The 14,989-nt window shown below is 34.0% G+C and overlaps 1 protein-coding gene across 1 annotated transcript; it reads left to right on the forward strand.

The window, feature by feature from the left end:
• The first annotated feature begins 1,281 nt into the window (after positions 1-1,281).
• LOC146916244 (uncharacterized) lies at positions 1,282-5,657 on the forward strand. Its single transcript, XM_085718357.1, has 5 exons — positions 1,282-1,564; positions 1,689-1,744; positions 2,002-2,056; positions 3,240-3,460; positions 5,318-5,657. The coding sequence occupies exons 1-5, from the start codon at positions 1,348-1,350 to the stop codon at positions 5,324-5,326; spliced, it is 558 nt and encodes a 185-aa protein (XP_085574483.1). The 5' UTR covers positions 1,282-1,347; the 3' UTR covers positions 5,327-5,657.
• Positions 5,658-14,989: the final 9,332 nt, after the last annotated feature.

Genomic DNA, 14,989 nt, shown 5'->3' on the forward strand with positions numbered 1-14,989 from the left:
CAATCAGGAATTTCAGGATAATTGAGTGATTTTTATATTCAAGTACTTGTTATTGTGAAATATTCGAGGAAAAAATGCTTATTTTAATGATTCATCAGCATCCATGTTTACCACAATCAGGAATTTCAGGATAATAGTGAAGACTTGTATTACATATAGATGTTAGCTAAATTATGAACAACTTTATTAGCCTATCTCTTGATAAACAACTTGTAACTAGAGTGTTGAGCTACCAACTGAACGAATCTCCAACATCAGTGACACAATGAAGTCCCTTCAACACTTTACGAAGTCACGAAGAGTGAAGAGTGTATAGAAACACAATAGTTGGCAAAATCAATGTTTGCATGATCTCTAATGTAAAGACATGTCCCCAAGAATTTGGAATTGCAACCCTATAACAATACCTTCTCCGGAAACCTCCAATGATTTTTCTTCTTGCCTAAAGCCATTCTTCCAAAGTGTTTCTCACTTTAAAGATAATCTTCAAAGTATTTAGAGGTATATTGTCTCAAAGTTTTTCACTCCAAGCCTTCCATGAAAGCATGAAAAATAAATGACGAATATCCCCAAAGAAGTAATCAAGAGCCATGAAAAAGATATTTGAGAAGCCATCAGCATGATAAATTCAAGGACCCAAATTGCTTATAGTAGGCATCGCGATCTGAAGCAGCAGATCAACACTGTTTGTGTAAGATCAAATACAAACTTTACACTGTAAATTCAATAAATCAATCTTAATCATCACTTTTTCCTAACACAGCATCTAACCTACGGTTATTTCTTGCTACAAGAAAAAAACAAGAAAAAAAAATCTCAAAAACTGTGATTTTAAAGTTTCACATTTGTCACCCAAACTTCGAGAAAGTTGGAAACTAAATCTACGTAGCTTTCAGCTTGTCAAACACGTTGCAACAATTTAATCTCTTTTAAAGGCGTCGCAACAAATTGTTCTCCTTCAAAAACAATCTTAAGAAAATCTTCTTCAAGCGGTTAGTATTATTGTTTTCATTTTCAATATTCCTAAAAATCAACGTATTTGTTGTTTTTCCCTATTCTATGCCACTTGAGTTTGTATTGACATCGTGATTGCTACATTAAACTTCTTTTAACTTATGTTATGATTTGCGACTAAATAACTAAAACGTGAGTAAAAGGATCAAACACATGTTAAAAAAAAAGATAAAGTGTTGTATTTTTATTTTTAATAAAAGATAAATATCCAAAAATATATTTAAGGGAAATTACACTTACCTCCTTTAAAGTTTCTTCTAAAGAGTGGTAGGAGAGAATCCAAATCCGTGTTGACTCAAAACCTATTCTAGTGAAGAGAGAAAGAGAAAGAATATGGTGAAACCAAATGAAACAGAGAACGTGACAGTACAACCAGAATCAACAACAATAGAATCACTCAAACGTGCTTTGTACAACGTTGAACAACTCCAAACTCAATTACCTGAATTCCTTGCTCTATCAGACCCTGATCATCTTGCGACACTCCCACTCCTTCAACGTGCTCATTCTCTCTTCTCCCTCGCCAAACTCACTTCTACCCTTTTTGAATGTTCGTATTTCAATGCAACCCATTAATGTTTTCCTTCAAAAATTGTAACTTTATTGTCATTTTCATCGTTTTATTGATGACCCATTTTCGTTTTTGTTGTTTTTTTTTTTTTTTTCTGGTATAGTGAAGTTGAAGTGCAGAGGGATTAACCCAAATGACCATGCCTTTAAATCTGAGCTTGTAAGCTAAAGGGTTCTTTTCTTTTGGCCATGTTTTTAATTTTGTTGCATGCACCGACACGTCTGATCGAATGACATGTTCGGTGTCCGACATTGGCACGACACCGTACACATATGATTACATTCAATATATTCATCTTTGTGTTGACGTGTCAGTGTCGGTGTTCGTGTGTTTCATAGCTTATTTGTTGTTCAAGTTTTGACATTTGGGGATGCATTGTATTTTTTGCTGAAAATTATTGATTTTGTGTTCAACAGAATAGGTTAAGTGTGTGCCAAAAGAGACTGGAACGACTTCCAGATTTGAGTGAAGGTATATTTTCATGTTGCATGTTTCTTAGACCCTGTTTGTTTGGATAAGTAACTTAATAAGAGCTTGTAGTAAAATAAAGTCAAACTATTTTCATATAAGCTGGAAAATGTTCTGAAAGCTATCCTGGTGCAGAGCTTATGGAAATAAGCGGAAACCAAGTTATGGATGTGTCATAAGTTGTTTGCATAAGTTCTTACAAACAATCTCACAAGTGCTTATATTATGTCACTAGTTAAGCTCAAATAAGCCAATCCATAAAATAGACCCGTGCTCTTTCTCGACCATGCTTATCATAAGTCCTTTTCATTGGTTGAGCTATTAAATAGAGAATGAAACCATGATATTTCATTCTAAGTGTTGAGAGATTTAATGTTGCACATTCCTCGTCTTTACTGCTGGTTTTGTGAGATTGAGTTATCACTAAAATCTAAGACAATATTAAGTCCTATCCTACATCTGTAGGACTCTAAAAACCAAGTTCTGTCTTTCTTTTATGTGTTTTGTTTTTGTTTCACGAGTTTCAGTCAATAATATCAGTAGTAAGCTGTGGTAAATAGTGGAATGTCAAATATCCGCTATGTGAAATAGCAGATAGTATTACCTGCAAATAGAGCAAGCCGCATAGGGGTTGGAATGAGTCAACGGTATATAAAAAGGCGTGTTGCATACAAATAAAAAAGGGAATGGAGGCAAAACATTGCTTACACGTTGAAAGCTTTACATATTATAGTGAATATAAGAGTAATACTCACAGACTCATCAGTTTTTAAATTTTAAAAATTTGTTATAAATGGTACACATAGTGCAGGCTCTTCAATTTTATTATTTTTAAAAACCCGATTTTTTTTCCTGCTACTGCCACTATATCCTCTACCAGAAACTCGAACAGCGGCCGCTATTGCCCTAAAAAAAAAAACTAAGATAGCGTCACGTTTTTATAGCCCAGTTTTTTCCCTCAAAATCTGCTATGCTATACCGCTATAGCACACTGTTATTTGACAACACGGGTTTCAGTTTACATTGCCGAGGCTGTTGTCTTCGTTTTGATTGTCTAATGTTAAGAATTTGATTGAATGGGTTGGATTTTGATAATCTTTTTGTTTAACACTCTGTTGGCTTGCCCCATACGTGTCTTACATTTTGAATCTCATGTGTTTGAAAAAAAAATGGTTATTTCAAGCAGAACAGTGGCAAGATATGGTGGAGCAAAAGTTTTATGAGGAGCAGACTGGTCAAAAGAGGAAGTATCCATCTTCCGAAGAACAATTCGATCAAATTGATTCCAAGGAGTATGTGGAGAAATTGCCAGGGGAGGATGTTGTTGGTGGTAGTAGTAGTGGAAGCAGTATCAAGGAAGCAATAATAATTGACTTATCAGATGATGATGACGATGATGATGATGAGGTTATTGCACCCTTATTACCCAAACTCTGTTTTCTGTTATTGTTCTCATTTATTTTATGAACTTGATGTCCTCCATATTTTATGTATTTTGGTAGAGTAGCTGCATTATGATCTCTATCTAATTTAGGGTGATAAGAAATTTACTGTCATTAGAATAATATAACGACTTCATAGTTCTGATATGTGAGCCTGAGGGTTTTGTGAGAATAAAATCTGTACAAGCATTGTGCATTTAGCAACGAAGTTAAAAATCATAGGTTATATGAGATTTGAATGTGGAGGCAGAAAAAGTGTTCCATCTTTGAGATATATTTATTAACAATCAGTCATTGAGTTTTAGCAAAAGTTCGGAAGGTATTTACCATAGGGCTTGCAACTAGAATGATTAAGTTTAAAACTTAGCATAGATAATACGATTATACGACTGAAGGGAATATCATTCCTTGCGTTATATGTGAAGAGTCCTCACTCTTTTAGCGAGTTTTGATGTTTATCGGGTATTTCTGTCACATTCAAATTCTCCCTACCTTCTGTTAGTGTACTGTTGATTGTACTGATGAGTGCGGACAGATATTTTGTCTATACATCTGAAAAAACACAAGCATAAACATAATTAGTTAATTCGTTTGGTATTTCTTTTTTCATTTAGCAAGTGATCTTAGGCCTTGGCTTTCATTTTCTCATTAACTGATATACCACTAAACTGCTTTAAACAAAATATGTGATTATCACCGAGAAAATACAAGATTTTAAGACTTTAACTAAGCCAGTCTCTTTCATGATTGTTGGTTGAATTATTCAAGGGAAAAGGTAAAATTTGAGTTATTGGTATAATACTAGTTAGATTTCCTGAATGGCAGGTTCACCTTATTAGTGTAAGGATCTTGATAAATTTCCATTGTAGTTATGGAATGCACACCTAATGTCTATGGGCCTTAAGCTTGAATAACTGGGTGTGTGCTTCTCATGTATTTGTGTATAAGTAGAACAAAAGAGGCATGAAATAAGGCAACAAGGTCACTGGTTCTAGTGGTTTTATGTGTTTGATTATTTGATGAGTGGTTCTGGGAGGTGAAAATGTAATGATAAAGCTTGTGGGCTTAGAATTACAGTGTGAAGTAATGCCATCATCACTGTACTAATGAGCTGAATTGAAGAGAAAAATCCAACTCAATTAATAATGAGTAGGTCTCTTTGAACTCTTAATTTAGCCTTTGGTTATAGAGGATCAATTCTTCAAAAGTATAGTTATTTCAGTTATGGACGGAGAGTGGAGACGACCTTTCAGGTCGAAGTTGGACACTTGATGACCGTTTAGGTCGTAAAGGCCAACCTACTGCAACTCCTATCCCCGTAATGGCAATTGTTACATTCTTAACGGCCTTGGGACTCCTTCTGTGGCCCCTAACACCTCTATTCCACATGCTCTGTACGGATGTAAATCGTGAAAATGACGTGGCTTATCCTACACGCTGGTTAATCATGAGATGAAGGATATTTGCTGATCCCAAAAGATGACCTAATGGTTCTGCATTGCAGAAAGAAGGGGAAAATCTAGAAGACAAAGGATATGGATCTTTAGATCTAAACCTGAAGGCTTTTGTTTTAAAAGCCAAAGGAGAACGCGTCTCGTGTTTTTTTTAAGAGAACATGTCTCTTGTATGAGCGTTTAATTATGAACCTTAGCCTGAAAATCATACTTGGGACCTGGGATTATATCTCTATCCTGGAACAGAACTTGTGTAGTCATTACTTATTCTATACCATATATAATTGCTTTGTTTACTGGAGTTTTCCAAAATCTAGAATATTTATAGGTTTTACTGTTCTGATTTTTACTTTGTAAATTTTTTGCAGTATATGTGAACTACATGGAGCAAATCATTTTGATGTGTTCAGCGTCCTTATTGCTTTGGGGCGACTCATCAAAGCTTGGTGATGCGTCAATAATTAAATGGCAACTGGGTCACACACTAACATGTCTCATCTCAGTTAATGTGTAACAGTTATCCAGCTATGAGCTGCTGTTTGTAAGAGATGAATGCTTATTGCTTATGGCTTGCGACTGGGGTTAACTATGCTTTTTAACTGGTGTTTTAAGACTACAATTGTGCCTTCAACTACGTATATATTGTATGGATCCAAAGTTAGATAATGACTTTTGATGTCAGTTTTTGATTTCATATTCATTCAGCAACATGTCCTGTCTGCGTTTGAGTTTCATGGTTGTAATTTAATGTTCTCACCATTTGGGTTCTTAGGTTGGCCAAATGCAAAGTACAATCAAAACCGACTTGGTTATGACAGCCTAAGTCTAATTTGGTCGTATGATTGCTTTGAGGCGCCTTCTAGGGTGGGAGAGCTTAATAGGTCCCACCATGTGCGACTGAGCTTATGCTAAATCTGATTGTATTGTAACTTTCCCTATGAAAACTGCAGTACGCCATGTGTCTCACCACACTGCCCGCTCACCATCCTTTCGACTGTCCTCATCGCCAGAAAGTAGCTGTGGTGACCATTGAATTCTTGACACCCTTCGAGCAGACAACGAAAATGAACGTGAAATCGCTCCATCAGAATTTAATAGTAGAGGTTCATGTTGAGGCAAGACCAAAATAGAGGTATGTATTTGGTTTTGCGACCTTCGTTTAAAATAAACTTCTATAACTTTATGGTGAATATCATCAAAGTTAATGGGAAAAACTGTGTTTCTGTGACAAAACTATCAATCGACTTTTGGCCCGTCTGTCATATTTAACATTACCCAAATTTGGAGGAGATGAAATTCTTCCGGAATATGCTTTCGCAGATTTCTATGGATTTCTTCTAAGATCAGTAGTGTAGCCTGATAGATTCAAGAATGATGGACCAACCGTTAAGAACATTTCTTTTTATTTTTATCTTGAGAAAGAAGGGTGGGATCCCTCTTTATTTTCAAGAAGGATGGACTAACTGATAAACATGATCAAGAATTACTTTACATTTAAAAAAAATATAAAAAATTCAGTTGTCCATCCTTCTTGAAGCTATCATGCCACACTCTTGGTATGAGAAGCACATATGCGGGAAGCACATCCGGGACAAATTCCCAAAATTTGGGGCATGCTAAAGAGAAAAGAATGTCCAGAAGTACATTGATAGTTTTGTCACAAAAGCGCAAATTTCCCCTTTTAACCAGTAAATTCAATTAAGCTTTAGAAGTTCACTGATTAAGGGGGAAAACAAAATTCATACATCCATTTTTTATCAGTAATATGCCGTGCCTCATCATGAACTTATGATGTTATTAAATCATCAGTGGCAGAGTTGGTCTTTTGATATGGTACTGTTTCCTCTTCACAATCCTCACAAAACTATACAACTTCATAAGTAAAAATCACTGGTCCATCTAAGTAGTACCTGAAAGAAAAAAAGGACTTAAAATCATGTGATTGAAAATTTATAAATGCAATTTTTTTTATAAAAAAAACATTGGCCGAAAAAATTAGCAATTGTGTTAATACCATTAACTTCTATTTGAATAGAATTTTTTCCGGCCAATGCTTTTGTTTTTTTTAAAAGAATTACATTTATAAAGTTTCAATTACATGTTTTAAAATCCTTTCTTCTAGTAGGTACTGTTTAGATGAATCAGTGATTTTTACTTATAAAGTTATACGGTTTTGCAAAGATTGTGAAGAGGAAACATGACCATATCAAAAACCAACTTTGTCAATGATTATTTAAAAACAACAGAGGTTCATGTTGAGGCACGACCAAAATAGAGGTATGAATTTTGTTTTGCCACCTTCGTTTGATATTCAATGAACTTATATATAACTTTATGGTTAATATCATCAAAGTTAATGGGGAAATTTAGGTTTCCGAGTTAAAACTATCAATCGACTTTTGGCCCATCGATAACATGCCACAAATTTGGGAGGAGATGAAATATTTCCTGGATATGCTTTTCATAGATTTTTATAGACTTGCTTTTGAGATTAGTGGTGTAGCCTGATAGATTCAAGAATGATGGAGCAACTGCTATGAACGTTTCTTTTTTATTTTTATCTTGAGAATGAAGGTTGGTTATCCCTCTTTGTTTTCAAGAGAGATGGACCAACTGATAAACATGATTGAGAATTACCTTTCATTCTCAGAAAAAAGATAAAGAGAAATGTTCTTATCACAAGTTAGCATGACCCATAATTAAATTAAAGCTAAAACTTAACCCTTAATGACGGACCTTTATTTCTATGTCTCTAATAGCACAAGTGAAAGCAAGTACAATTCTCCTTTGCCTCACTTGAAATTGGGTTTATCCTTCGCATTCATTTCGATATCCCCTTCCTCCGTCACCGAAGGTCCAACGCTCCAGGTATGATTTATTGATTGGATGTTGGGTTCCCAGCAACATCCAATCAATAAACCATACTTGGAGCGTTGGATCTTCGGTGACGGAGGAAGGGGATATCGAAATGGATGCGAAGGGTAAACCTAATTTCAAGTGGGACAAAGGAGAATTGTACTTTAGTTCTTCACCTATTCTGCTAGAGACATAGCAATAAAGGTCCGCCATTAAGAGTTAAGTTTTAGCTTTATTTTAATTATCGGTCGTGCTAACTTGTGCCCTAAGGGCACAAGCTAAGGAGTTAAAAAAGGAAATAACAAATAAATTTTGTATTGGAAATATAAATTGTTAAACTTTTATAACATTAAATACACAAGTTCTATGAAATTACTTCTATGTTTAGCTTTTTAACTTGTGCCTCCCACTTCATCGAGCAGCTCTTATACTGATATTAGAACTTTGTTAGGCAATGCAACACAATTAAGGACTTTCTAATCAACACAAAAGTACCAATACTTGACAATGGAGAATGAAATTTTCTCAATAATTTTTACCAAGTAAATAAATGGCATGTTTTGCAAGTCCTTTTGGTGTATGCGAAGTAAGCATTAAAACTATTTCCTTCTACCGCCATACTTCATCATATTGTATGTTCATTAGGTTTTGTTATCATTTAGCATTTAAGGATTTTCATGTGCATTATCTCAAGTAACTAGATCTTTGTAAGTTCTGTTTGTTTAGGAACCAAGTAAACATTGTGTTTTCATCCTTGAGACATTCGAGGAATAAATATTCCGACATAGAGGGAATTGTGACAACAAGATAAGTTCACAAGTACCCAAAATTCTAAATGTGTAAAAAAACAAAGATAATTGATCAAGAAAAAAGGTACCCAAAATTCCCACACGTTCCTATTTCTTATATATGTTTCCTTCACTCTTTATATAACTATGTTCGAGATTAACACTAGAACACAGTTGATTGTGCAGCTCTGACTTCAAAAGAAAATATAAACATTGAGGAATAGTTTTGAATCCCAAAGACAACTTAAACGATACAAATAAACAAGACTATGTTTTTAACACTAGTTAGTTAGTCCATCCTTCTTGAAGCTATCAGGCCACACTGTTGGTCTCAGAAGCAAATATCCATGAAGCACATGCGGGAAAAATTCCTAAAATTTGGGGCATGCGAAATCAAAAGTTGGTTCATAAGTACATTGATAGTTTTATCACAGAAGCGCAGATTTCCTCTATTAACAGATAAATTCTAATAAGCTCTAGAACTTCACTAATAATCAAATGAAGGTGACAGAACAAAATTCATACATTCATTTTGGATCAATAATAAGTCGTACCTCAACATGAACCTCTGATGCTATTAAATCATTAGTGGCAGAGTTGGTTTTTTGATATGGTATTATTTCCTTTTCACAATCCTCACAAAACCATACAACTTCATCAGTAAAAATTAATGGTCCATCAAAACAATACCTGATAGAAAAAAGACTTAAAAACATTTGATTGAAACCTTATAATTCTAAATTTTAAATTAGAAAAAAAACATTGGCCGAAAAATTCAAATTCAAATTGAAGTCAATGATATTAACACAAGTGTGCTGATTTTCCGTTCAGTAGTCGTTTGGTTTACCCAAACCTAACTATATGAATAGATAACAACACTCATAAACCTCACGTTCATCATCCATAGAAATATTGTAAACATCCATATGAGAATATAAAGAGGCGCATCTAGAGCAATGCTTAGAGACGAAAGCCTAAATACCAATAAGTAGTATCATTTCAATTTCTCTTTAGACCGTCCAAACTAAAGAATATACATTCTCAGTACTCTAATAAGTAGTAACATCGATGCCGCATTTCATGATGTTGAAGGCATTACTTCTTTTGGGTGTTGTATCTGTAACAACGATTGGGAATGTATGTTGGTGCAAACAAAGTGGCAGCAAGCTAAGTTGGCAGTTCGTGAAGGTGAGGGGTAGGCCTTACTTGAAGCAATCCAATTGGCAACTAATAAAGGGTGGGAGTATGTAACTTTTAAGACTGATTCTCACAGTTTGGTTGATTTTATTTATTCACCTAGCAATGGAGCCTCTGAATTTAGATCCATAGTTTCTAGTTATCTTTAATTTTTAACTTTGAGGTAAAGTTTATTGGACAACAAGCGAACATGGTTGCTCAGTGCTCGCATCCTTGTTAGGATGGTATGTTTTGGTCTAGTCATCATATTTTTGAGATGTATCCTTCTTGTATTGAACGTTCTGTATAAAAAAAAGTAAATTTTTTTAAGGGTGTGAAAATAAATTCACGACTTAGGTGATATTTTAAAGGTTCATTCACTTATACAACATTTGGTTGACGAAAGACGAAAACTAGTTCTTGACATGACAAATACACTGTCGAGTTGATACACATAATAGGTATCAATAAACTTCGAGGTCATAAGAACAAAAATACAATATATCAAATAACGTTAATTGAAAATGCATGTGTGTTGGAATGGAAGATATAAAGACTCAACTGTTGTGAGAGATATATTTTAACGCACTGAGATCCGATCAAGTTTTTGACCATTGACACCACATGTATGATGTATACAAGACCAATCGATACATGTCATATTGTTAGTCTAATAGCAATGTGATTGTCATTCAAGGTAAGAACCAAAGTATCATATGGTCTTGTAAGGAACTCATGTTCATGCTGCATAGGCTCATGCTCCGCTGCTGATAGTTGCTTCATCTCAACTCTTTAAGCAGCAAGAGGCCGATCTACACTTGGGGGAAGGTGTGTGCTTGCACACCCTGGAGTTTAATAAAATATCCTTACAATAGACAAGGTGATTTTTTTTAAAGAAGCTAAAATAATGCACACAAATTGGCACCGATGATAATCGAATCTGAGACCATGAGGAGAAGTACACTTCTAGACTGGATAAATGTCTTTTTATAATGTCAGTTCAAGTCTCGCAGTTTATGATATTACTTCATGCATTTTTTAAGAACAAAATTATTGTTCTTATTAATGTTAGAATTGCTTCCAACATCTTTTAATAACAAGTTGTCTCATGACAACATAATAGAAAAATGCTCAAGTTAGCATATTCAAAAGAAAGAAAAATAAAGAAAGATGAAAAGGAATGAAAGTTGCAAATGAAAGAGGAAAATAAAGCAAGAATGATAATATTAAATTGCAGGGAATGTAAAGGGTGGTTGGAATATTCTGTCAATCTGTCCACTCTTGAACCCGTTTGCTCCCATGCCGTGCGTGTTACAGAGTTTTCAGAAATCAAGAAACCAACCATTTTTTCTTATTACAAACTGATAAATATGTAGATTTTGTAAAAAAAACTACCACTAAATCTTATGGACTAAATTAAAAGTAGAAATAACTTCCCAAGACACTAGAAAATAACTTCCATGCACTTCAACCTTGTTTACGGCTACACACTCCACTTTGCCTTATTGCACTCCAATTGTATCTTTAGATTATTTCTACTTGTCATTTGTCGAAAACCATATGCATGCAACACATTAAACACTTGGTTGAAATTGCAGTATGTCGAAGTCTGTATGCTTTTGGTCGAAATCCCTTACCACTTTGCAGCATGTTGAAATAACCCATATAGCTTGTCGAATTCTTGATCATGATTTCGACCAAATGTTTTATTTCTGGTATTAAGAGTGGCCAAAGTCTTTTAGTACCCATTTTTTGTTGGTGCATAAGATACTTATTAGAGGATACTTATATTAATATTTTTTTTGCGAACACATATATTAATATTCTATCATTGAAATATATATGCTTTATATACATATATTATTCTTATTATTAAATAAAGATAAAACAATTGTAACCTTGACTTAGGTCTTGGATCCACAACTGTTAGCAGCAACGGTCACCCTCTATACATATGTGAAAAGGTCGAGTTCTGTTAGTACCATCACAAATCTTTTCATAATTTTTTCGTCTCATTCTAAGCACCATATTTGAAAAAATAACAACATAAAATTTAGAAAAGGTTATTGGTTTTCGTATCTTGAAAAATATAAAATTCCACATAATTCATTTATTTATATTTATATTGATGAATTCAAAACATGTTTATGTTCCAGCCAACTTTTTTTTTTTGTTTATGTTCCAGCCAACTTTTTTTTTTTTGGTGGCCGGGGTTCGAACCCCGAACCTTGCATATTTTATGCATTGTGGTGGCCGGGGTTCGAACCCCGAACCTTGCATATTTTATGCATTGTCAATACCAACTGAGGTAAGCTCACTCTAGCCAACTTTCTTATAAACTAATTAATTGAACGAATTTATTTTTGAAAAAATAATACCCTGATTTCGATTTTTTTTTTTGAATGTTTTTTCAAGTGATTTTCAATCTTATCTTATTTACTAAAGCTTAACCCGTAAAGCTAACCCTAAACCTAATTTTTTCCCCCCATTTTTTCCTCCACTTTTCTAAGCCGTTGGATCTTGCGCATTTAGGCGCCATTCAATTTTAGCCATTGATCATATTATATTTATCTCTTCTATTTTCCGAAACAACTATTTCGTATTTATCTCTTCTATTTTCCGAAACAACTATTTCATATTTATCTCTAATTATAATTTTGGTCATATCCGAAATTTGTTATCAATTCACTTAAATCCGAAATTTGTTTTGCTATAGTTTTGGCCAGCCGAATCCTTATTTATAATTTTGGCCATATCCAAAATTTGTTATCAATTCACTTAAATCCGAAATTTGTTTTGCTATAGTTTTGGCCAGCCGAATCCTTATTTATAATTTTGGCCATATCCGAAATTTGTTATCAATTCACTTAAATCCGAAATTTGTTTTGCTATAGTTTTGGCCATCCGAATCCTTATTTATTAAACTTTAAACTTATATATTATATATTATATTATATTATATTATATATTATATTATATTATATTATATTATATATTATATATTATATTATATATATAATAAAGCTTAACCCCTAAAGCAATTTCTAACCCTAATATTTTCCCCCCACTTCTCCCTCCACTTTTCTGAGCCATTGGATCTTGCACATTTAGGCGCCATTCAATTTTGGCCATTGATCATCTTACTTAATTAATGTCAGCCGAATTCTGTTATCAAGTTTGCTATAATTTTGGCCAGCCGAATTTTGTTATGAAATTTGCTATAATTTTGGCCATATTTCCATCCCTTTAATTGTGAAGCAACACATCACACGATCCATAAAAGTAGAACTATATTTGCTTGCATTCACTAAACTATCTACCAATATCACTAAAACTATATTTGCTTGAGGTTCACCTCTTCGAATCTCTTCTCCCGATTCTGCCAACTTCGGATTCATGAAATTGCTCCGTCATCATTTTCAAGTCAGTTTTCAATTCTTCTTATCTTAAGCTAATAATATTCCTTATGCATTTCTCATCAATTTTTGTCACTCTAATAACTTTCACGAACACGCCTGCGATTATAGTTGAATTCGATGAAATCTCACTCAATTGTTTTGATTATTGTTATTTTTTCTAATTATTTTGTTGATTTTTGTTTGTTCGGCGAGAAGTGTAAATGGCATCGAAACAAGTAGCTAAATAGAAACGATTGGGATCGATTGGAGCAAGAAATGTGTGAATTGGTCGGCCTCTTCAACAACTTCGTCATCTAAACATTGTTGGCGTCGGCGTCAATGCGAAGTAAGCCACAATTTTATCATGAAAATTAGCCTTTGGATTCTCAAAAAACTAAAGAGAATATAACTATGACGATTCAGTTTTGTTCTTTAAAGTATGTGATTGTAAATTTTGTTATTGTGTTGTGCGATAGCTGTTGATGTTAATTTGATTGATGTGTGATGTATTATTTGTGTGACAGTCAGAGGGAAATTCGTGGCAAAGAGATTGCTGGTATAAAAATGGAGATACTATAGTGAGAAACGAGTATAATCCGTCTATAACTTATGCTTACAGTAAAAAATAGCAAAGCTCATATTTGTTAATATGATTTTTGCTGTTTAATTTTTTTCATTTGGTATTTAGGTTGAAGCATTGAGTAATATTTCAAAGGTCATACATTATAGTTTTGAGATTTGGGTTAAAGATTCAAAGCTCTGTATGTCATCAAATTAAGATGGCAACATAGGGAGAAATATTTCAAAGGAAGATTTTACATTAAGCCATTTAGCATTGATCGCACCATCGCCCTTCTTATTTGTATTTACCTTAGAGTTGGTGGTTACAAATGATTTGTATTTCAATGGTCAGGAATTACTGTGCCAAAATCGCATAGGTTCTGGTTCAGGATTTCCATTGAGTGATATAACAAGTGGTAAGCATAGCTTTCACTAATCATGGTAATTATGCTTCTCCTTTTTAAGGTTCAAGGAACTGCCACTAAGGATGTATTTTTTCAGTGTTCAAATGCAGCAGCTGTAGCATAGAGTCTTCTAAGCTTCTTGGACCTGGAAAACATGTTTTATCAAATGCAAAGCTTTAGAGAAACCTCACCATATCTTGCCCTTATGCAGACTCTACTGAGAATATTGAAGGTTGCAGTAAACCAAACAACTCGGGTTAGCAGATTACGGTTACGGACCTTTAAGCAATTTTAATTTTTGGCAGAGTTATACTTCTATTTTTTGACATTTTTTCTTATATATTATTAATTTATGACGTATAGGCCATGGTTCAGGTGTGGACAATGGAGTTTTAGCAAAAAATCCGACTGTTGGTGATTTTATTAAAGATACAGTGGTATCCGACATTAATTTCATGCAAAAGAGTTCAGGTCGAAACATACATTATTTGCGAAGACTTTTTGCAGCATTGATGGTCTCTGATTAGCTGTCCAGACCAGAGGCTGTTTGGAATAACACTTCGCCTAATCTAATTGATGATATTTTGCACAAACAAAAACGTGTACTTGGTGCGCCTGGTAAATCTGATTGTTAAAACTGTAGTGTTTTTTTTATCGGTTAAATTTACTTCTCTGTCTGGATAGCTAATCTGAATATATCACTTATTTGTTTATGGCCGGTTAATTTAGAGGGCGAAACTTATGCATCGGCATTGTACTACATGCTTAATTCGTATTGCAAACCTGTGTGTAGGAAGATTAGATACTAGCCAGCATGAATTACACTATATTTCATGTACTAATATACTCAAACAAAT

This window comes from Medicago sativa, chromosome 6 (assembly GCF_051527215.1).
Source record: "Medicago sativa cultivar Bolivia chromosome 6, Bolivia_mono, whole genome shotgun sequence".
NCBI classification, from domain to species: Eukaryota; Viridiplantae; Streptophyta; class Magnoliopsida; order Fabales; family Fabaceae; genus Medicago; species Medicago sativa.

What these genes read in the sequence shown, in the direction of transcription:
- LOC146916244 (XM_085718357.1), top strand. Translation starts at nt 1,348, where the DNA reads ATGGTGAAACCAAATGAAACAGAGAACGTGACAGTACAACCAGAATCA. An exon ending in CACTTCTACCCTTTTTGAAT is followed by an intron (nt 1,565 to 1,688) that starts GTTCGTATTTCA and finishes TTTCTGGTATAG; the next exon opens with TGAAGTTGAAGTGCAGAGGG. An exon ending in ATGCCTTTAAATCTGAGCTT is followed by an intron (nt 1,745 to 2,001) that starts GTAAGCTAAAGG and finishes TGTGTTCAACAG; the next exon opens with AATAGGTTAAGTGTGTGCCA.